General features: G+C 42.1%; 1 protein-coding gene across 4 annotated transcripts in view; it reads right to left on the bottom strand.

Moving 5' to 3' along the window:
• Positions 1–24243, bottom strand: part of LOC110526048 (SEC14-like protein 2) — a 43273-nt gene that overhangs the window by 3759 nt on the left and 15271 nt on the right. For all 4 annotated transcript variants that reach the window (XM_021606645.2, XM_021606647.2, XM_021606646.2 and 1 more), the window contains 7 exons: positions 21679–21741; positions 21290–21478; positions 17862–17957; positions 16230–16290; positions 15268–15351; positions 14866–14972; positions 1870–2009 (listed from right to left, as the gene is read on the bottom strand). In XM_021606645.2, coding sequence (XP_021462320.1) covers positions 1870–2009; positions 14866–14972; positions 15268–15351; positions 16230–16290; positions 17862–17957; positions 21290–21478; positions 21679–21741 — 740 coding nt within the window. The remainder of the gene's footprint in view (positions 1–1869; positions 2010–14865; positions 14973–15267; positions 15352–16229; positions 16291–17861; positions 17958–21289; positions 21479–21678; positions 21742–24243) is intronic.

Below are 24243 nucleotides of genomic sequence, written 5' to 3'. Positions count from 1 at the left end.
TTTAGGTTGGAACTGTTGCTGTTAAAATACAATACATATTTTTATTTTGAACTGGAATAAACTGATTGATCACATCACACAGATGTAGACCAGAAAACACACACACACAGTCCTATTGAGAGCATGCCTATTCTGGGCTCCGTTCTTGACAGTGCAATACTGAGGTCATGCTCAACCTTGAAACTGTTTCTGTACTTGTTTTAAGTATGTCAGAGTTGAGAAACCTGACTCGCATAGGTATGTGGTGACAAACTGGACCAGAACATCTACTGCTTTCTCAGTCAGGCAGGAGACAGCTGTGTTTGCCTCAAAAAGCATCTTGCTTCATTCAGTTTATTCCAGTTAAGAATAAAAAAAATATGATTGTATTTTAACAGCAACAGTTGCAACAGAGACCAGTTTTCAACAATCATACACAATCATATACATTTATACAGTAAGATGTACAGTAAGATGTACAGTAGGCCTGATCATTTTTCATCTTCATTTGTACTGTTACTAGGGTTGCACTATCAGTAGCTAGCTTGCTTTGGCAAATGATAGCTATTAGCTGTGTACAAGGCCAGGGGATTGTTTGAAAGATAAACTCACATCTACTACTATGAAAGTTAGTTAGTGCTCCCTTATTTATACTTATCATCATCACCTGTTATAAAATGACAACAATGCCTTGCTAGCTGACTTATTTTTCCACTGTCGTAGCACTGTTTCCTGAAGCATGCTACCCTGTTCTGAAAGAACTCCCTTGGTTTACCATCATGCTGTGGATGTTTGGTCAGGACGTGTCGTTTCATTACTAAGCACTTCCCCGCACAAAACACATTGTGGGCGCTCTTCGTTATAAATTTCTATGAAAGAGAAACGCTCTCTGTATATGCGTTTCATGACAATTGAGCTCAGTCAGAACTTGCGGCTAGCATGAATCCATTTGATGACAGCGGTGAGTGATGGAGAGTGAGAATGACGAGTCAGTGGCAGACAGCGCATGAACGACAGCGCTGCATCGCCTGTGTCGCGGAGTAATCTTCAAGAAAACTGCAGAAAAAAAGATCAGGTAAACCGCGAAGCACACGGGCATCTCACTCTCACTCTAACGCAGCTGCCAAACTGAGCAGAGACCGCTGCTAAGCAGAGAGCGCACTTGGCCAAATCAATTCTAGTAATTAATGAAATAATTAGAAATTGACTCTGACACATCGCGATCCACCATTAACAGGTCCGCGACCCGACCCATAATTTAAGAAAGGCTGCAAATGAATGCCTGGGGTAGCTTAATAGTTAACTGATAATAAACTAAATTAGCCTATCGTAAACAAATACCTACGTTGGCCATTTTCACATGAGCTAAGCTAGCCAGGGAAAGTACACTTGGCAAAGTATTCTCGTGTGGGAGGACGAAACATACATTTCAGCACCACACAAATAATGGACAGTTCCCTGATCCACAGCGTGGTAGCTTATATGTCTGCCTCATCGCTCACAGAATGGAATTCGCAACACAATGCAACACAAGTCCTGGGTCTGTAAACCATTTTTTTTATTGATTTAAAATGTTTCGATCCGGATTATAATTGTTCTGAATCGCGAGCCGACCCGTGGGTTGAAAGAACGTTTTCATTTCACCCACCAACTGACATTTTTCCGGGTCAACCACAGGGAACCGTGGGTATCGGACTCGATGCAGGGCCACCCTGCACTGGAGTTAAGGAGGGTAATAAAGAGATTGAGAGAGAGAGGAAAATAAAGGTGGAGGGAGGTAAGGGAGGCCGAGATAGAACAGGACCAGTAGTGGGGTTACAGAGAGGTAAGACAGAGAAAGAGGGAGGGATAGAAAGAAAGAAATAGCGGTAGTATAATCGGTCCACTCACCTGAGCACACAGCCAGGGAAGAGGATCTCATATTCTAGCTGCTGTGAGGAGCCACGGCTGACTGTTAGACACTGTTCATAGTCCACCTTCACTGACTCACGAACATAGTAGGACGTAGGCACTGTCCCAGCATAGTGGATCTTGAATACACACATATATATAGACAGAGTAAGAGGATGGATGTTGTGGGGTTACAGTGGCTTGTGAAAGTATTCACCCCCCTTGGGGGGGGGGGGGGGGGGGGGGGGTGTATCATTTGATTTACACAGCACTTTGAAGATGCAATTTTTTATTTTTTATTATGAATCAAACAAGAAATAAGACAAATAAAACTGAAAACTTGAGTGTGCATAACTATTCACCACCCCAAAGTCAATACTTTGTAGAGCCACCTTTTGCAGCAATTACAGCTGTAATTCTCTTTGGGTATGTCTCTATAAGCTTGGCACAACTAGCCACAGGGATTTCTGCCCATTCTTCAAGGCAAAACTGCTCCAGCTCCTTCAATTTGGATGGGTTTCGCTGGTGTACAGCAATCTTTAAGTCATACCACAGATTCTCAATTGGATTGAGGTCTGGGCTTTGACTAGGCCATTCCGATACATTTAAATGTTTCCCCTTAAATCACTCAAGTGTTGGTTTAGCAGTATACTTAGGGTTATTGTCCTGCTGGAAGGTGAACCTCTGTCCCAGTCTCAAATTTCTGGAAGACTGAAACAGGTTTCCCTTAAGAATTTCCCTGTATTTAGCACCATTCATCATTCCTTCAATTCTGACTAGTAGTTACCTAGTCCCTGTTGATGAAAAACATCCCCACAGCATGATGCTGCCACCACCATGCTTCACTGTGAAATGGTGTTCTCGGGGTGATGAGAGGTGCATAGCGTTTTCCTTGATGGCCAAAAAAATCAATTTTTGTCTCAATCTGACCAGAGTACCTTGTTCCATATGTTTGGGGAGTCTCCCACGTGCCTTTTTAAGCAATGGATCTTTTTCTGGACACTCTTCCATAAAGCCCAGCTCTTAGTGGTGCTATGGACAGATCCTCCAATCTCCACTGTGGAGCTTTGCAGCTCCTTCAGGGTTATCTTTGGTCTCTTTGTTGCCTCTCTGACTAATGCCCTCCTTGCCTGGCCTGTGAGTTTTGGTGGGCGGCCCTCTATTGGCAGGTTTGTTGTGGTGCCATATTCTTTCCATTTTTTAATAATGGATTTAATGGTGCTCCATGGGATGTTCAAAGTTTCTGTATTTTTTATAACCCAACCCTGATCTATACTTCTCCACAACTTTGTCCCTGACCTGTTTGGAGAGCTCCTTGTTCTTCATGGTGCCGCTTGCTTGGTGGTGTTGCACACTCTGGGGCCTTTCAGAACAGGTATATATATATATATATATATATATATATATATATATATATATATATACACACATATATTAATACACACGTATACTGAGATCATGTGACACTTAAATCAAGTTCACCTATGTGCAATCTAACTAATTATGTGACTTCTGAAGGTAATTGGTTGCACCAGATCTTATTTAGGGGCTTCATAGCAAAGGGGGTGAATACATATGCACGCACCACTTTTCCATAAAACATTTTTCTTTTTTGAAACAAGTAATTTCATTTCACTTCACCAATTTTGACTGTTTTGTGCATGTCCGTTACATAAAATCCAAATAAAAATCTATTTAAATTACAGGTTGTATTTGGTGAATACTTTTGCAAGGTACTGTAGCTGATAAAAATGCTATGAAAGTCAGCAGGACCTTTTTTTAGGGAAGAACTTACGAGGAAATAAAAAAGAAAGCTTAACTTTCTACAACTATGAATCTGCTGCGGTTACATGTTTTATCATAGCCTTTTTGCTGAGAAACTTTCAGCTGAGAAATAAAAGTCCAGAGTATCAGCCTCAGAGTTTAATTTTGTAATTTATTTGCTATAATAACAAGACCAACAATTTTCTTTAGACCCCCTTACTGGCTAATGATCTCATCTTCCTAAACAGTCTGAGCCCTCAGCTCAAGAAAACCAAGGATTTGAGAAATACTGACACACCAAACACAGACGGAAGTTAAAAATGCTGCTTGCAGCAGTAATTGAGAATCACCGGGGGGCAATAAGGGGTGATGTATTCCATTTCTGAGTGAAGGGAGAGAGAGATGGGATGGTTCACCTCAACCATAAGCAGAGGGCAATTAGCATTGGTCCACAGTCAAATCACACAAGACCATTCATTACATGTCTAGCATAACACAGCAAGCCATGGGAAATGTTGAGCTGAGGACAGCTGCAGACACAAACAGGACCTTGATCCAAATGCATTTGTGGCACTGTCAGCGGTAAAGGTGTTAAAAATGATCTTTAAAACTTGACTGACTGTTGCATAATCTGCCTGTAGTGTACACACAGACCCAGTTTGATCTCCCTCTACAGCAAATAAGCTATAAATGTCGGATGAAACAGATCATTTTTTAATGTAATATCTACAGAGGCCCATTATCAGCAACCATCACTCCTGTGTTCCAATGTGTAGGCTAATCCAAGTTTATCGTTTTAAAAGGCTAATTGATCATTAGAAAACCCTTTTGCAATTATGTTAGCCCAGCTGAAAACTGTTGTGCTGATTAAAAAAGCAATAAAACTGGCATTCTTTAGACTAGTTGTGTATCTGGAGCATCAGTATTTGTAGAACTTTCTTCTGAAACTCGTCAGTCTATTCTGGTTCGGAGAAATTAAGGTTATTCCTCTAGCGCCTCTTCAACCTCAGGAGGCTGAAGAAATTTGGCTTGTCACCAAAACTCCTGACAAACTTTTACAGATACACAATCGAGAGCATCCTGTCGGGCCGTATCACAGCTTGTACGGAACTGCACCGCCCTCAACCGCAAGGCTCTCCAGAGGGTCTGCACAACGCATCACCGGGGGCAAACTACCTGCCCTCCATGACACCTACAGCACCCGATGTCACAGGAAGGCCATAAAGATCATCAAGGACACCAACCACCCGAGCCACTGCATGTTCACAACGCTACCATCCAGAAGGCGAGGTCAGTACAGGTGCATCAAAGCTGGGACCGAGAGACAGAAGCTGTTTTTCAATCCCAAGCCCATCAGACTGCTAAACAGCAATCACTAACTCAGAGAGGCTGCTACCTACATTGAGACCCAATCACTGGCCACTTTCATAAATGGATCACTAGTCACTTTAAACAATGGCACTTTAAATAATGCCACTAAACTCATATCACATGTATATACTGTATTTTATACCTTCTACTGCACCTTGCCTATGCCGCTCGGCCATCGCTCATCCATATACTTACAGTTGAAGTCGGAAGTTTATATACACCTTAGCCAAATACATTTAAACTCAGATTTTCCACAATTCCTGACATTAAATACTAGTAAAATGTCCTGTCAGTTAGGATCACCACTATATTTTAAGAATGTGACATGTCAGAATAATAGTAGAGATAATGATTTCTTTCAGCTTTTATTTCTTTCATCACATTCCCAGTGGGTCAGAACTTTACATACACTCAATTAGTATTTGGTAGCGTTGCTTTTAAATTGTTTAACTTGGGTCAAACGTAGCCTTTCACAAGCTTCCCACAATAAGTTGGGTGAATTTTGGCCCATTCCTCCTGACACAGCTGGTGTAATGGAGCCAGGTGTGTAGGCCTCCTTGCTCGCACACACTTTTTTCAGCTCTGCCCACACATTATATATAGGATTGAGGTCAGGGCTTTGTGATGGCTATTCCAATGCCTTGACTTTGTTGTCCTTAAGCTATTTTGCCACAACTTAGGAAGTATGCTTGTGGTCATTGTCCATTTGGAGACTCATTTGCGACCAAGCTTTAACTTCTACTGATGTCTTGAGATGTTGCTTCAATCTATCCATATAATTATCATTCCTCCTGATGCCATCTATTTTGTGAAGTGCACCAGTCCCTCCTGCAACAAAGCACCCCCACAACGATGCTGCCACCCCCGTGCTTCACAGTTGGGATGGTGTTCTTCGGCTTGCAAGCCTCCCCCTTTTTCTGCCAAACATAATGATGGTCATTATGGCCAAACAGTTTCATCAGACCAGAGGACATTTCTCCAAAAAGTACAATCTTTGTCCTTATGTGCAGTTGCAAACTGTAGTCTTTTTTTTAATGGCGTTTTGGAGCAGTGGCTTCTTCCTTGCTGAGCACCTTTCAGGTTATGTCGATATAGGACTCGTTTTACTGTGGATATAGATACTTTTGTGCCTGTTTCCTCCAGCATCTTGACAAGGTCCTTTGCTGTTGTTCTGGGATTGATTTGCACTTTTTGCACCAAAGTACATTCATCTCTAGAAGACAGAACGTGTCTCCTTCCTGAACGGTATGACGGCTGCGTGGTCCCATGGTGTTTATACTTGCGTACTACTGTTTGAAAATTGCTCCCAATGATGAACAAGACTTGTGGAGGTCTACAATTTTTTTCCTGAGGTCTTGGCTCATCTCTTTTGTTTTTTCCATGATGTCAAGCAAAGAGGCACTGGGTTTGAAGGTAGGCCTTGAAATACAATAACCTGTCTGTAAACAATTGTTGGAAAAATTACTTGTGTCATGCACAAAGTAGATATCCTAACCGAGTTTGTTAACAATACATTTGTGGAGTGGTTGAAAAATGAGTTTTAATGACTCAAACCTAAGTGTGTGTAAACTTCCGACTTCAACTGTATACAATGAGTGTACAAAACATAAGGAACACAGGAGTTTTGCCCGCAGAACAGCCTCAATTCATCAGGGCATGGACTCTACAAGGTGTCAAAAGCATTTCACAGGAATGCTGGCCAATGTTGACTCCAATGCTTCCCACAGTTGTGTCAAGTTGGCTGGGTGTCCTTTGGGTGGTGGACCACACACACAGGAAACTGTTGAGAGTGAAAAACCCAGCAGCATTGCAGTTCTTGACAAATCGACACTGGCACCTACTACCATACCCCATTCAAAGGCACCTACATCTTTTGTCTTGCCCATTCACCCTCTGAATAGTACACAATTCATAGCTCAATTGTCTCAAGGCTTGAAAATCCTTCTTTAACCCATCTCCTCCCTTTCATCTACACTGATTGAAGTGGATTTAACATGTGACATCAATAAGGGAGCATAACCTTCACCTGAATTCACCTGGTCAGTCTATGTCACAGAAAGAGCAGGTGTTCCTAATGTTTTGTGCACTCAGTGTATATTCAAAGTTTTGTCACAGACTGTATTTAACACCAAGGATTTTTTTTACAATGAAATTGGTCCCAACTCCCAACTGTTCACCGTGTACCCTAAATCAGGTAGTCACATTCTTTCATATGATGTGGGAGTGCCCTGCTGCAGTTAAATGCTTCTGGCAAAAAAGTTACACAATTGATTTTGAAGTGCATGAATGTAAATATTCAATGCTTTCCATCTACTATGTTACTTAACGATGATAGCTCCTTGAATCTCTTAATCAATCAGAGATGATTACCGTTGGCAGGTGACACTGCCACAAAAAAAGTTGTTGGCTCATAGATGGCAATCACCTCACTCTCTCCCAGTTCACCAGTGGATACAGTTACTATTAGAAGTTGTAACATTAGAAATATCAACAGGGAGAATGAATGGTGCTAGTCAGGGAACAATTGAGGCCTGGACAAATATACTTGAATCTGTAAATAATAACCTAAGCTAAAGCCCAACATATAGAAATAAACTATCTACAGTGCCTTGCGAAAGTATTCGGCCCCCTTGAACTTTGCGACCTTTTGCCACATTTCAGGCTTCAAACATAAAGATATAAAACTGTATTTTTTTGTGAAGAATCAACAACAAGTGGGACACAATCATGAAGTGGAACGACATTTATTGGATATTTCAAACTTTTTTAACAAATCAAAAACTGAAAAATTGGGCGCGCAAAATTATTCAGCCCCCTTAAGTTAATACTTTGTAGCGACACCTTTTGCTGCGATTACAGCTGTAAGTCGCTTGGGGTATGTCTCTATCAGTTTTGCACATCGAGAGACTGACATTTTTTCCCATTCCTCCTTGCAAAACAGCTCGAGCCCAGTGAGGTTGGATGGAGAGCATTTGTGAACAGCAGTTTTCAGTTCTTTCCACAGATTCTCGATTGGATTCAGGTCTGGACTTTGACTTCTAACACCTGGACATGTTTATTTTTGAACCATTCCATTGTAGATTTTGCTTTATGTTTTAGATCATTGTCTTGTTTGAAGACAAATCTCCGTCCCAGTCTCAGGTCTTTTGCAGACTCCATCAGGTTTTCTTCCAGAATGGTCCTGTATTTGGCTCCATCCATCTTCCCATCAATTTTAACCATCTTCCCTGTCCCTGCTGAAGAAAAGCAGGCCCAAACCATGATGTTGCCACCACCATGTTTGACAGTGGGGATGATGTGTTCAGCTGTGTTGCTTTTACGCCAAACATAACGTTTTGCATTGTTGCCAAAAAGTTCAATTTTGGTTTCATCTGACCAGAGCACCTTCTTCCACATGCTTGGTGTGTCTCCCAGGTGGCTTGTGGCAAACTTTAAACAACACTTTTTATGGATATCTTTAAGAAATGGCTTTCTTCTTGCCACTCTTCCATAAAGGACAGATTTGTGCAATATACGACTGATTGTTGTCCTATGGACAGAGTCTCCCACCTCAGCTGTAGATCTCTGCAGTTCATCCAGAGTGATCATGGGCCTCTTGGCTGCATCTCTGATCAGTCTTCTCCTTGTATGACCTGAAAGTTTAGAGGGACGGCCAGGTCTTGGTAGATGTGCAGTGGTCTGATACTCCTTCCATTTCAATATTATCGCTTGCACAGTGCTCCTTGGGATGTTTAAAGCTTGGGAAATCTTTTTGTATCCAAATCCGGCTTTAAACTTCTTCACAACAGTATCTCGGACCTGCCTGGTGTGTTCCTTGTTCTTCATGATGCTCTCTGCGCTTTTAACGAACCTCTGAGACTATCACAGTGCAGGTGCATTTATACGGAGACTTGATTACACACAGGTGGATTGTATTTATCATCATTAGTCATTTAGGTCAACATTGGATCATTCAGAGATCCTCACTGAACTTCTGGAGAGAGTTTGCTGCACTGAAAGTAAAGGGGCTGAATAATTTTGCACGCCCAATTTTTCAGTTTTTGATTTGTTAAAAAAGTTTGAAATATCCAATAAATGTCGTTCCACTTCATGATTGTGTCCCACTTGTTGTTGATTCTTCACAAAAAAATACAGTTTTATATCTTTATGTTTGAAGCCTGAAATGTGGCAAAAGGTCGCAAAGTTCAAGGGGGCCGAATACTTTCGCAAGGCACTGCATAAAGTCCAACAAATACACACATACAAATATACACACTACATGACCAAAAGTACGTGGACACCTGCTCGTCAATCATTATTATTATTATTCCATTATTCCAAAATCCTGGGCATTATTATGGAGTTGGTCCCCTCTTTGCTGCTATAACAGCCTCCACTCTTCTGGGAAGGCTTTCCACTAGATGTTGGAACATTGTGGCAGGGATTTGCTTCAATTCAGCCACAAGAGCATTAGTGATGTCGGGCACTGATGTTGGGCGATTAGGCCTGGCTCGCAATTCATCCCAAAGGTGTTCGATGGAGTTGAGGTCAGGGCTCTTTGTAGGCCAGGCAAGTTCTTCCACACCAATCTCGACAAACCATTTCTGTATGGACCTCACTTCGTGCACGGGGAGCATTGTCATGCTGAAAAGGGCCTTCCCCAAACTGATGACAAAAAGTTATAAGCACAGACTTGTCTAGAATGTCATTGTATGCTGTAGCGTAAACATTTCCCTTAACTGGAACAAAGGGGCCTAGCCCGAACCATGAAAAACAGCCCCAGACCATTATTCCTCATCCACCAAACTTTACAGCTGGCACTATGCATTCGGGCAGGTAGCGTTCTCCTGGCATCCGCCAAACCCAGATTGTTCGTGGGACTGCCAGATGGTGAAGTGTGATTCAGAACTCCAGAAAATGTGTCCACTGCTCCAGAGTCCAATGGGGACGAGCTATACACCACTCTAGCCGACGCTTGGCATTGCGCATGGTGAACTTAGGCTTATGTGCGGCTGATCGGCCATGGCTACCCATTTCACGAAGCTCCCGAAGAACAGTTATTGCGCTGACATTGCTTCCAGAGGAAGTTTGGAACTTGGTAGTGAGTGTTGCAACCGAGTTAATATTGTGAGTAATATTTCATAGAGTTAAAGAAACAATTGTAAAGTTTAAAAAAAAAGTTTGTTCATGGGCATGGTGGTTACGCAAATTCATGGGGGGAAAAGAGAGACCAGTCATATACTGGAGTAAATGGTTGGGCTCCCGAGAGGCACAGCGGTCTAAGACACTGCATCTCAGTGCAAGAGGTGTCATTACAGCCCTTGGTTCAAATCCAGGTTGTATCCCATAGGGTGGCGAATTGGCCTAGGGTCATCCGGGTTTGGCCGAGGTAAGCCGTCATTGTAAATAAGAATTTGTTCTTAACTGACTTGCCTAGTTACATTAAAAAAATTGTTAGACTTGGCAAGAGGAATGCCGTCGTGTCTAAGTGCAGTGCAGGCGAGAGAACACTGCTTTGATTACAATGGGCCAAAATTAGACCTGTCTTGATTTAGTGAATATTAATCTTAAAATAGTAGACATTAATGAGTGTGAAGCAAATAGTGAATATCCAATGGATATTGGTTATAGTATATACAGTAAAGATTGGGGTGGATTAAAACACAAGTGATTCAAATAGTGGAGGACAGTAGCCTCTCTGTAAACAGAAATTATCATGTTTTGTTTCGTCTGTAATTAAAACTGTGTTGCTGATTAAGATTTAGCATAGTGAAAACTAACGAAATTTAAATTTTCTCTTCCAGGATAAGGTAGGGTGTTCATATCTCTCCCTTTGAAATATTTCCGAGGCTTGGGAGAGCAGTTAGTGAAATTCTGCACTTCTATTAAGTATAAAGTTACCTGGATCCGGCCGTAAAAGGAGGTCACAATTAAGTAAGGTCTGGCCATTTGTTTGTTTTTGCCCAACGTTTTACCACGCACAACATATTATTTGGTTTTAGTTGGTATTTCACTAGTTAGAAAGGATGCACCTTAAAGGGCACACAAAGAACATTTTCTAGAGTGGTTCGTCCTTTAAAAGTTGCAGCGTACTGCGGCATAGGTTGCATGGTGCCGCAGAATTCTATGGCACGTTATTTAAATGCCAAACACTAGTATCATTAATGCTAGTTAGTGCAAGTTTGACCACCAGAGGGCATCTTTGAGAAGCATTTGATAGCCTTCAATAGCGGCTGTACTAGAGAATTTTAAACCTTGTTTTGTAAGAACATAGTATATGGGACTCATTTTATGAAATTTTGCTTAATTAATTTTATTAATATTATGGTGTTTCTATTCCAAGAAAAATGAAAAACCTTCTGGGTTTCTGTTAGGATGGAACGAAAAATATGGATGGAATGTGACGGTCTACAGTCAGTAGGCTACAGTACTGGGCTATGTAGCTAAAGAATCCCTGTGTCGTGCATTGAAGATTAAACGTGGCTGGGTCTTTCAGCATGACAATGATCCCAAACACACCGCCCGGGCAACGAAGGAGTGGCTTCGTAAGAAGCATTTCAAGGTCCTGGAGTGGCCTAGCCAGTCTCCAGATCTCAACCCCATAGAAAATCTTTGGAGGGAGTTGAAAGTCCGTGTTGCCCAGCAACAGCCCCAAAACATAACTGCTCTAGAGGAGATCTGCATGGAGGAATGGGCCAAAATACCAGCAACAGTGTGTGAAAACCTTGTGAAGACTTACAGAAAATGTTTGACCTCTGTCATTGCCAACAAAGGGTATATAACAAAGTATTGAGATAAACTTTTGTTTTTGACCAAATACTTAATTTTCCACCATAATTTGCAAATAAATAAATAAAAATCCTACAATGTGATTTTCTGGAATTTCTTTTCTCATTTTGTCTGTCATAGTTGAAGTGTACCTATGATTAAAATTACAGGCCTCTCATCTTTTTAAGTGGGAGAACTTGCACAATTGGTGGCTGACTAAATACTTTTTTGCCCCACTGTAAGTGGCCTAGCAGTAGTAATGAGTGTGTTATGGTTTAGATGGAATGATCTATGTGCAAACGTATTTGTGGCCGGAGGCAAAGTACAATGATGGCCTGTCTCAGAGACAGAATGTTCCCATAAGGGAGATAGGAGTCATATGATAGCGCTTATACCATAGATTGTGAACTATTGCCCTATAATACTGTCTTCTAGCTTTCATGATATTTACTTGAGTAGGAATGGGTCGCTTATTCTCAAATAGCTGTTTGTTTATGAGTCCAGGTAATTAACAATGGACTGAGGCAAAGTGCAATAATGTATACTATTGATAAGAAGACCGGGAGATGTGTGGAGGAGTACGAAAGGTTCTGGACTCGGGATGGGAGGATAACACCACCTGCCTAGACACAGAGATTCATTGTACATCCTAGACAAATGGGGGGGGGGGGGGGGGGGGGGCTTGTCTGGGGAAACAGAGGGCCAAAGTGAGGATGACATCGCGTGGGAACACCTCCTGTAAAACCTGCAGCCTGATGGGGGAAGTCTGGGTACAAGCATGAGGAGGTATTTTGAGCCTTAATTTTTGTGGACCCCAGCAGAACAGTATCCAAAGGTACAGTTTTTGCCATATATGATTATGCATAGCTTAACTCATTACTAACACTTGTCATATATTGTGTTTTCTTCTTAAGTCTTTTGCTTTCAATCTCTTAGGAACCGGAAGGAGGAAGAGAAAGTCAAAATCTCCAGCTGAAATGTCATTATCAGTTGTACAACAGGAGGGGTAATGGCAGACAGGGGGGAGTAAAAGTGTGCATAGTGTGAATATAGGTTTGAGGACAGGGCTTTATGCCATGAAAGCAGATGACATAGTCAGAGGCCATAAGTCTCTGAGGTGTAAACATCCAAATCAACTGAGAATATGAATCTTGTTTTCTTTTCTGTTTATTTCTAAGTCTTTTTTTTTTTTTTACCTTTATTTTACTAGGCAAGTCAGTTAAGAACAAATTCTTATTTTCAATGACGGCCTAGGAACAGCGGGTTAACTGCCTGTTCAGGGGCAGAACGACAGATTTGTACCTTGTCAGCTCGGGGATATGAACTTGCAACCTTTCGGTTACTAGTCCAACGCTATAACCACTAGGCTACCCTAATTGTTGAACAGTATGGAGATACTATTAAAAAAAGAGGGACTATTGGATTGTAGCTTGAAATATACTTATTCCTGTTACCATAATATAACTTATCGATTATTTGACATGTATAAGGAATGTATATGTTGGGGTCAATGAAGGGTGGATAAGAATTTGTTGTATGGAAATTTACTGAGTGAGACAAGGGGGAAGTGCAGAAAGTTCATTTTTTGTTCGTAAGGAGGGAGGCAAAGGGCAACAGTCTAGTTAGTCTCTGATAAGGCAGACCGGCTGTGGAACAAGGGACGAGGAGTGAGGAATTCGACTCGAGGTCAAGTCAACAGATGAAGTAAGAAGAAACCTTGGGGAGGGGGGCCCACCACAATGACTCTCCTACTACAGTCCTACCTCATATACATACACTTCCACACCCACGAAGGTTCTAGCATCAGGCAGGGCCATGACTACCCCAGTGAGAGGAACCAATAAGTTCCTGCCTAGCAACAGAGATGTATTGGCTGTCTAGATGTGTAAGGAGTTGACCCTGCCTAGTAGGAGGTTATATGTGCTTGTGTAATCATACCTTGTCTTTGCAGCTGTATGACCCAGTGGGTAAATAAACTTGGGTTTGAGCTTTTTCTAGTCGTCCGTTTGAGTTTTTCTCTGTTTGTTCAGAACCTAACAGATGGCATCTGACCAAATTACGCAATAATTTAGTTCTGGGTTAACCGAGATTACCAACTAAGTCCCTGATCTAAACACTCCATAGAACCCCATAGGATAGCTACTAATGATAAAAGCTGAAGTTCCTGTTCAATCCTGTGTTGAATGACTAAATTACTCAGTTGAGTAAAATGGAATCATGAAGTTAGGGAGAATTTCAGTCCGTGGAATCTTAGTCTTCCGGAAGATTTCAAAAGTTCATTTCCTGGGTCTCATTTGGGATGACAAAGACCTGTCCTTCTACTCCTCCTGCTCCTCTCCAGGTTAGGAAGACATCTCTACCTATGTATCTACAGAGACATCAGAGCAAGGGTCAGTTTCCTAGGTAAGAACATTTCAAATGCATCTAGGCTCAACTGTCATGGCATTTATTGGCAGGTAGATGACTACAGAGCCATTGAGAGGTTGTAGCTGGCTGGCAGCAAGGTCATTTGTGGCAAGGCAGAATTGAACTGAAGGGCAAAAATAAGCAGATCCATGATATATCCATGCGGCATTGTCTTCGAAAAATACCCAATCAGCAGACTAACTGTTGAAGCAGACTCTAAGGAAGCCATCTGGAACTCCTATAACATCTCAATGACGAGAAGGAATAAAAAAGACTTGAGACTCATTGTGAATTGTTTCATGGTGATATATAGCCCACAAACTCAATGTATCACACATACAAAGTCCAACAGTCTGACAGAGAATCCTCATCTAATTCCACTGGCCCCACTAGTAGCAGGATGTATCTTAGGAACGTTATTAGCCCTGCCTGCAGCATCTTGTGGTTGCAGGCAGCAAAGCAAAGCTGCTCTCATCTCACAGCATGGCTTCAATATTGCAGCATGTTGAGTCCTTCCTACTGCAAAAGCCCTTAGGCAGGTGTGGAGCAACTAGTAATAGGTGGCACTGCAAGCCCTAAATGTTGTCGCCATGTATAATTAAATTTTTATCCTAAATCTACTGAAGAGCAGCTATGACTACAGCATTGGACATCTCTCGTCTCATTTCGGGGGGGGAAGCAACCCACCTCCTGGTGGTGTGAGCTCACCTTGGTCCTACAGCGAGAGTCCCCGTCCGGGTCGGTGAGTTTCCCTCCGTACGCAGCAGGAAGCTGCTCTGGGTCTATGTAGTTCAGCAACACCTCCTGCCAGTTGGCTGCAGAACAGACAGGTAAAGAGAGAGAGACTGATATTGCCATTTTACGTTTGAGTTATTTAGCAGACGCTCTTATCCAGAGCGACTTACAGTGAGTGCATTCATTACCTTTACTGACCTGAAGGGTTAAGCTGGGTAGAGTTAGAGACGATGCAACCATATACTGTATGTATTCACAGCGTATGGAATGTTCCTACTGTAATAGAAATGCCATGCATAGAGCTGACATGATTCAGCATTCTGGACCAGTATATTTTTATGGGAACATTCAAATGGAAATACGGAAGTGTCTTACCACCCAGGACAATGATCTTGTTGCGGGTGATCTCACTAAGGAAGTGCTTGACGAGGTTGTAGGCCACGGGGAAGAGCTTGGGGGCTAAGGAGTGGGAAAAGAGAGAACAAGTGTGATACAATGCTGTCTAAATAAGGTTTGAGAAATGTGAGACACACAACATAAGTAAGTTTACTACTGTCACGCCCTGACCGTAGATTGCTTTCTATGTTTCTATTTTTAGTTTGGTCAGGGTGTGATATGGGTGGGTTTTCTATGTTTGTATTTCTATGTGTTTGGCCTGGTATGGTTCCCAATCAGAGGCAGCTGTCAATCGTTGTCTCTGATTGAGAACCATACTTAGGCAGCCTGGTTTCGCCCTTGAGTTGTGGGTAGTTTGTTTTCTGTTTTGTCTGTATCACCTGACAGAACTGTTTCGTTCTCGTTATTCTGTTTAGTGTTCAGTTTTGATTAAATTTACAACATGAACACTTACCACGCTGCGTTTTGGTCTACTCCTTCTTCCACCTACGACGATCGTTACAACTACTGGGATACTAAGGGGTAACATCTCCCTCTGGAATCCTTAATTGGTGAAATTGCCACCTCCGTTTGGGATATTACAACAACAAAGAATTTACTGCAAACAATGATGATGGTTCTTTTCCCTCGGACATCATTGCACGCGTAGTAAAACAGCAGAATATGTACTAAATTTTTTTATAAATACTGCCGGAAGTTCCTCTTCTCCGTTTCATCAACAAAACCAAAATAATAACAAAGGTGGTGGGGCAAACAGTGGCTCTGTTTCTGCAAATGCGGTTTCGATGTTTAAAGAGTTGTGTCCATTATTCATGGTTTCTTTAGGATCTATCTTTTTCAAATGTACAAAGAAACGATAGCATGGTTGGTCTTCTCCAGATCATTTCTCCACATCCAAATATAATAGATTGATATGACGAAAAAGTGGTGGTGAAACTTACCTTTAATGACAAATAGTCTCTTGAGGCCCTCAGGGTAGTTGTCCTCAAACATGGTCAGGATCTGTAAGGATACAACACTTTGATCAGACAGTATCATCTCAGATCACCCTCTCCCCCTATGGATTCAACAGAACTCTGTGTGTGTGTGTGTGTGTGTGTGTGTGTGTGTGTGTTGTCATGACGTTGGCCTCTTTGGGTATAGCAACCCCATCCCCCTCTCCCTGCCTCCCCCTTGCCTCCTCCAACTAGGCTGCTGTGGTCAGAGGTAGTAAATTGCTGAAAGGATCTCCTCATGGACACATAGTAGAGAGAGAGTAAACTTTCATGGAGGACAAAGGAAATCCTTTCACCTCACAGAACTTGAGGTACGAACAAATTTCATGTTCCAGGGAGAGTATATAAGATCGGTGAAGAATCTAGCTACGAATTGGTCCGTTTGTCACAACTTGGGAAAGCTCATGGGAGACTGTGTAGCCTCAGTACCGTAACGCTGTTTGTATAATAGCCTCAGATAAGAGGTTTACATCTAATTGTTGTATAAGATGAATGAGTGCGTATGATACTGTTTGTATAATTGTGTAATATGATTCTGGACTGTTTAATGAAGAAAAATACAATTCCCTTTTGATTTGAACTAAATCAGGGGACCGCCCCTGAGCCCAGTTAGGGTCAGACATCCTGGGACAGCCTTTTCTGCCTTTCCCAATAAAAACCCCACTCGGGTTTTCGATCAGCAGACCGAGCTTACCTCAATTACGAGATGGCTTAAGGTTGCAGACCATGTTTTTCTCCATTAGGAGGGGAACAAAGGTTGTAGACCATTGCTGAATCTTTTAACCATACCACGTGGTTAAACTCTTAAGACTATCGATACCAACAGAATAAGAAAAAGTCTTTGATATTGATTACTAGTCTGCAGCTAGGAATTCGGCATCATTGAACGCGAAGAACGACAACCACCGAAACATCCATTCTATAACGAATGTCACTCTGAACAATCACCTCTAACCACAACCGAGAGAGAGAGGGAGAGAGACAGACAATTCTACAAAAGAAATGAACTTTTCACCAGTGATCAAGACGACACAGAGCGTAAATATATATATTGATTGCAATTGTTCCCGACTGAGTGAGCGTTCATGTGCAAAGGATTAGCATTTCAATTGTTATAGTTATCACTTTGTAGTGACTTCTTAGTCGACCCCCACTTCCCCTTTTATCTAACAAGCCGCCATGCCGGTTTAGCCCACTAGGGCGCATATTCCTGCATTTCTGTGAATTATTTAGTTAGTAATAAATAAATGATTTAAGACAATTGATGTATGGATGACTCATAGTGAAGACTGGGTTCGTGCAGATAACCAACAATTTACGACATTTGGAATGAGATTAACGTGAGGTAAAGTAAATAATTCATTCATTCAAAAACTAATTGATCAGATAAAATATCTGAAAAGTTATTTTAGGAAATGATAACTTTGTAATCTGAACATTTTTCTTTGGTGCCCCGACTTCCTAATTAATTAGTTACGTGAATAATCAGTTGATCGCGTAGTAACTAATTACAGAGAATCTTTGATAAAAACTATCAGTCTTCAGTTCATGATAGTAAAGACACAACATTTAGTATACCTCTCCGTAAGTCTCGATGGCAGGCTTCCACAAATGTTTGAGACCCAGACCCTCACAGTCATAGATCATAGTGATGGCTTCCACATGCCTCCCGAGCTGGAGGAGAGAGTGAGACAGATGGAGATGGAGAGACAAAGAGAGAGGGCGGAAAAGAGAGAGAGTGATGAGAAGGAAGGCAGAAAACAGAGTGAGAAAGTGGAAGGGAGAGGAAAAGTGTTAATAAATGTACACTACATGACCAAAAGTACGTGGACAAAAAAAGATGTTGGCTCTTAGATGGCAATCACCTCACTCTCTCCCAATTCACCAGTGGATACAGTTACTATTAGAAGGTATAACATTGGAAACATCGACAGTGAATGGTGCTAGTCAAGGAACAACTGAGCCTAGACAAATATACTTGACTCTAAAGGATAACCTAAGCTAAAGCCCAACAGATACAAATAAACAATATATTAATCCCAACAAATACAAACATAAAACAAATATATATATACAGTTGAAGTCAGAAGTCAGATTATTTCACTTGTAATTCACTGTATCACAATTCCAGTGGGTCAGACGTTTACAAATACTAAGTTGACTGTGCCTTTAAACAGCTTGGAAAATTCCAGAAAAGGATGTCATGGCTTTAGAAGCTTCTGATAGGCTAATTGACATCATTTGAGTCAATTGGAGGTGTACCTGTGGATGTATTTCAAGACCTACCTTCAAACTCAGTGCCTCTTTGCTTTGACATCATGGGAAAAACAAAAGAGATGAGCCAAGAACTCCGAAAAAACATTGTGGACCTCCACAAGTCTGGATCATCCTTGGGAGCAATTTCCAAACGCCTGAAGGTACCATGTTCATCTGTACAAACAATAGCATGCAAGTATAAACACCGTGGGACCACGCAGCCATCATACCGCTAAGGAAGAAGACGCATTCTGTCTCCTAGAGATATATACTTTGGTGTGAATAGAGCAAATCAATCCCAGAACAACAACAAAGGGCCTTGGGAAGATGCTGGAGGAAACTGGTACAAAAGTATCTATATCGACATAACCTGAAAGGCCGCTCAGCAAGGAAGAAGCCACTGGTCCAAAACCACCATAAAAAAGCCAGACTACAGTTTGCAACTGCACATGGGGACAAAGATCGTACTTTTTGGAGAAATGTCCTCTGGTCTGATGAAACAAAAATAGAGCTGTTTGGCCATAATGACAATCGTTATATTTGGAAGAAAAAGGGGGAGGCTTGCAAGCCGAAGAGTACCATCCCAACCGAGAAGCACAGGGGTGGCAGCATCATGTTGTGGGGGTGCTTTGCTGCAGGAGGGACTGGTGCACTTCACAAAATAGATGGCATCATGAGGAAGTAAAATTATGTGGATATATTGAAGCAGCATCTCATCAGTCAGGAAGTTAGAGCTTGGTCGCAAATGGGTCTTCCAAATGGACAATGACCCCAAGCATACTTCCAAAGTTGTGGCAAAATGGCTTAAGGACAGCCCTGACCTCAATCCTATAGAAAGCAAGCAAGGAGGTCAACATACCTGTCTCAGTTACACCAGCTCTGTCAGGAGGAATGTTCCAAAATTCTCCCAACTTATTGTGGGAAGCTTGTGGAAGGCGACCCAAAACGTTTGACCTAAGTTAAACAATTTAAAGACAATGCTACCAAATACTAATTGAGTGTATGTAAACGTCTGACCCACTGGGAATGTGATGAAAGAAATAAAAGCTGAAATAAATCATTCTCTATACTATTATTCTGACATTCCAAATTCTTAAAATAAGGTGGTGATCCTAACTGACCTAAGACAGGGAATGTTTACTAAGATTAAATGTCAGGAATGGTGAAAAACTGAGTTGAAATGTAAAACCCTTTTGCTATTATGTTAGCACAGCTGAAAACTGTTGTAGTGATTAAAGAAGCAATAAAACTAGCCATCTTCAGACTAGTTCAGTATCTGGAGCATCAGCATTTGTGGGTTTGATTACAGGCTCAAAATGGCCAGAAACAAATAACTTTCTTCTACTTGTTCTGAGAAATGAAGGCTATTCCATGTGAGAAATTGCCAAGAAACTGAAGATCTTGTTCAACGCTATGTACTACTCCCTTCGGAACATTGCAAACTGGCTCTAATCAGAATAGAAAGAGGAATGGGAGGCCCCAGTGCACAACTGAGCAAGAGGACAAGTACATTAGAGTGTCTAGTTTGAGAAACAGACGCCTCACAAGTTATCAACTGGCAGCTTCATTAAATAGTACCCGCAAAACACCAGTCTCAACATCAACAGTGAAGAGGCGACTCCAGGGTGCTGGCCTTCTAGGCAGAGTTGCAAAGAAAAAGCCATATATCAAATGTTTTGTGCACGGGGAGCATTGTCATGCTGAAAAGGGCCTTCCCCAAACTGATGGCACAAAGATATAAGCACAGACTTGTCTAGAATGTCATTGTATGCTGTAGCGTAAAAAAATCCCTTAACTGGAACAAAGGGGCCTAGCCCGAACCATGACAAACAGCCCCAGACCATTATTACTCCTCCACCAAACTTTACAGTTGGCACTATGCATTCAGACAGGTACCGTTCTCCTGGCATCCGCCAAACCCAGATTTGTCCATCTGACTGCCAGATGGTGAAGCATTATTCATCACTCCAGAGAACGTGTTTCCACTGCTCCAGAGTCCAATGGCGGCGAGCTTTACACCACTCCAGCCGCTGCTTGGCATTGCGCATGGTGATCCTATGCTTGTGTGTGGCTGCTCAGCCATGAAAACCCATTTCATAAAGCTCCCTACAAACAGTTATTGTGCTGACGTTGCTTCCAGAGGCAGTTTGGAACTCGGTAGTGAGTGTTGCAAAAGAGGACAGACAATTTTTATGAGTTACGTGCTTCAGCACTCGGCGGCCCCGTTCTGTGAGCTTGTGTAGCCTACCACTTCACGGCCGAGCCGTTGTTGCTCCAAGACGTTTCCACTTCACAATAACAGCACTTACAGTTGACCGGGGCAGCTCTAGCAGGGAAGAAATTTGACAAACTCACGTGTTGTAAAGGAGCCATCCTATGACGGTGCCACGTTGAAAGTCACTGAGCTCTTCAGTAAGGCCACTGTACTGTCAATGTTTGTCTATGGAGATTGCATGACTGTGTGCTCGATTTTACACACCTGTAAGTAATGGGTGTGGCTGAAATAGCCTAATTGTCTATATATAGTGAATGTCAGATCTGTGACCATAGGTAGGGTATTCAACAAGGATGACAAAGATTCTACATGAACACTTCATTAGTGGTATAGAATCTCAGTAAGGTTGGTGCCAGGGGGTTTTCCTGGTCTTGTCAAACATACTGTATATTCATGTAAAACTCCTGACAACATTTATTTAAATGGGAATCCCCATTCTAATAATTATATTTATATGAATGAAACCTCCTCATACCCTCTCAGACTGCAGGTCACACTCCTTCTGCAGCATCTCACAGTCTCTGATCTTAGACTTGATGAAGTCCTGTTTAGAGGCAGACAGGAAGAGGCCCTTGGGGTCCACAGGGCCGATGACATCCCACCAGATGGGGCTTCCCTCCCGGTCGAACCCGCACATCCCACCAGACAGGTACTTCTCAATAACCTGGACACAAATGCAATGGAAACACACTATTAACACCATGGTAACAGACTAATAACATGGCACTATCAAATTTAAACTATTTCAGTATTTAGGCCTATTTGATATTTTAATAATAATAAATAAAATAATAAATAAAAGATTAAAACATTTATACTCTGCTAATAGGTCAATTGAATAAGTGTAATAACAGACTGTCATACCTCTGGAGGCTGCCATTCTGTGGTGATTGTGTCTGCTTTCATGTGTTTCCTGAAGTCAAGGTGCTGGAAATAAAGCATGACAGAACATGAATGGCTCCAATAGTTTTACATGTAATGGATTGAAATATCTCTCTCTCTCTCACGCACACAAACACTCTGTTTGTGTCAGGAGAACAGTGACTATAGTGAGTTAAGTGGATCAGTAGGTTTAGACTGCCAGTGTGACAATAACCTGCATAAATACCCCATCAGCATAAAGGGGATAATACACTACACACTTCAGGAAATGATAGAGCTGAGCGATTAACTGACCTTTCGTCATTTAAGGGGTTATTAAACAACTAATTGACCGTCATTGGTTCAATTACTTGAATTCCATTTAGTTATGTTTTTTTGCGAGTCCATTGCTCCATTTCTCTAGAGAAAAATGGATCCATTCACGAGAAAAATCAAGTCAAGGCAGATGTGGGACACTGGGCTGAAGGGACTTGTAGTTTTCATTAGTATGAGTCTGCAGAAATGTGGTAATGAACTACAATGACCACATTCCTTTGTGAAAGTTTTTTTCTGGTTCAGACAGATGGATCAGAGAGGAAGAGGCAAAGGGAGAAGCTTTATTCTTGACAAATTCTATCTAAAATAAGCACAATGCAATTCTATGGGCTTATTTTGGAACTAAGCTTGTTGCCTTCCTTCCTGCCTTTGGGACAACGACTCCCATTGTTAGCGTGGAGACATGAGCATCTCGTCATTATATACAGATCTCTGGACGGATAGACTTTTACGTCTGCTAAATTAGGTAAAATAAACAGACTGCATGAGGGTGGAATGTACACAACAAACAATGAGAGGGACGGAGAAAGTTCGCGAAAGTATGCCTTATCTACTTTGAAGAACTAGTCAAATTAAACAGGAGCAAAAAAAGAAATGTCCCTTTTTCAGGACCCTGTCTTTCAAAGATAATTCGTAAAAATCCAAATAACTTCACAGATATTAATTGTAAAGGGTTTAAACACTGTTTCCCATGCTTATTAAATGAACCATGAACAATTAATGAACATGCACCTGTGGAACGGTCGTTATGACACCAACAGCTTACAGAAGGTAGGCAATTAAGGTCACAGGACAGTAAAGAGGCCTTTCTACGGACTCTGAAAAACACCAAAAGAAAGATGCCCAGGGTCCCTGCTCATCTGCGTGAACATGCCTTAGGCATGATGCAAGGAGGCATGAGGACTGCAGATGTGGCCAGGGCAATAAATTGCAATGTCCGTACTGTGAGACGCCTAAGACAGCGCTACAGGGAGACAGGACGGACAGCTGATCGTCCTCGCAGTGGCAGACCACGTGTAACAACACCTGCACAGGATCGGTACATCTGAACATCACACCTGCGGGACAGGTACAGGATGGCAACAACAACTGCCCAAGTTACACCAGGAATGCACAATCCCTCCATCAGTGCTCAGACTGTCCGCAATAGGCTGAGAGAGGCTGGACTGAGGGCTTGTAGGCCTGCTGGTCCTCACCAGACATCACCGTCAACAACGTCCCCTATGGGCACAAACCCATCGTCGCTGGACCAGACAGGACTGGCAAAAAGTGCTCTTCACTGAAGAGTTGCGGTTTTGTCTCACCAGGGGTGATGGTCTGACTCGCGTTTAACGTCGAAGGAATGAGCTTTACACCGAGGCCGGTACTCTGGAGCGGGATCAATTTGGAGGTGGAGGGTCCGTCATGGTCTGGGGCGGTGTGTCACAGCATCATCGGACTAAGCTTGTTGTCATTGCAGGCAATCTCAACGCTGTGCGTCACAGGGAAGACATTCTCCTCCCTCATGTGGTACCCTCCCTGCAGGCTCATCCTGACATGACCCACCAGCATGACAATACCACCAGCCATACTGCTCGTTCTGTGCGTGATTTCCTGCAAGACAGGAATGTCTGTGTTCTGCCATGGCCAGCGAAGAGCCCGGATCTCAATCCCATTGAACACGTCTGGGACCTGTTGGATCGGAGGGGGAGGGCTAGTGCCATTCCCTGCAGGTGCCTTGGAGGAAGAGTGGGGGAACATCTCACAGCAAGAACTGGCAAATCTGGTGCAGTCCACAAGGAGGAGATGCACTGCAGTAATTAATGCAGCTGGTGGCCACACCAGATACTGACTGTTACTTTTTATTTTGACCCCCCTTTGTTCAGGGACACATTATTCCATTTATGTTAGTCACATGTATGTGGAACTTGTTCAGTTTTAGTCTCAGTTGTTGAATCTTGTTATGTTCATCCAAAATTGTACAGATGTTAAGTTTGCTGAAAATAAACACAGTTGACAGTAAGAGGACATTTCTTTTTTTTCTTAGTTTATTTTGTCAGACAGCTCTGCAGCTTACTTAGGCAGGTTAGCTAAATAGGATGACTAAAGACAGTACAGTATGGGGAGCACATAACGATAGAGGACCTGGCTAGATGGATGGTTGACTACAAGGCTACTACCTGAGCAGAGATAAGATTATTACTTTAAGGAATGAAAAATAATAAAGTCATCAAATAAAAATAAAGTAATATA

The sequence above is a fragment of the Oncorhynchus mykiss genome, chromosome 6, assembly GCF_013265735.2.
Source record: "Oncorhynchus mykiss isolate Arlee chromosome 6, USDA_OmykA_1.1, whole genome shotgun sequence".
Classification (NCBI taxonomy): Eukaryota; Metazoa; Chordata; class Actinopteri; order Salmoniformes; family Salmonidae; genus Oncorhynchus; species Oncorhynchus mykiss.
The sequence above is the reverse complement of the archived record's forward strand: the minus strand, read 5'-3'. Positions and strand labels throughout refer to the sequence as shown.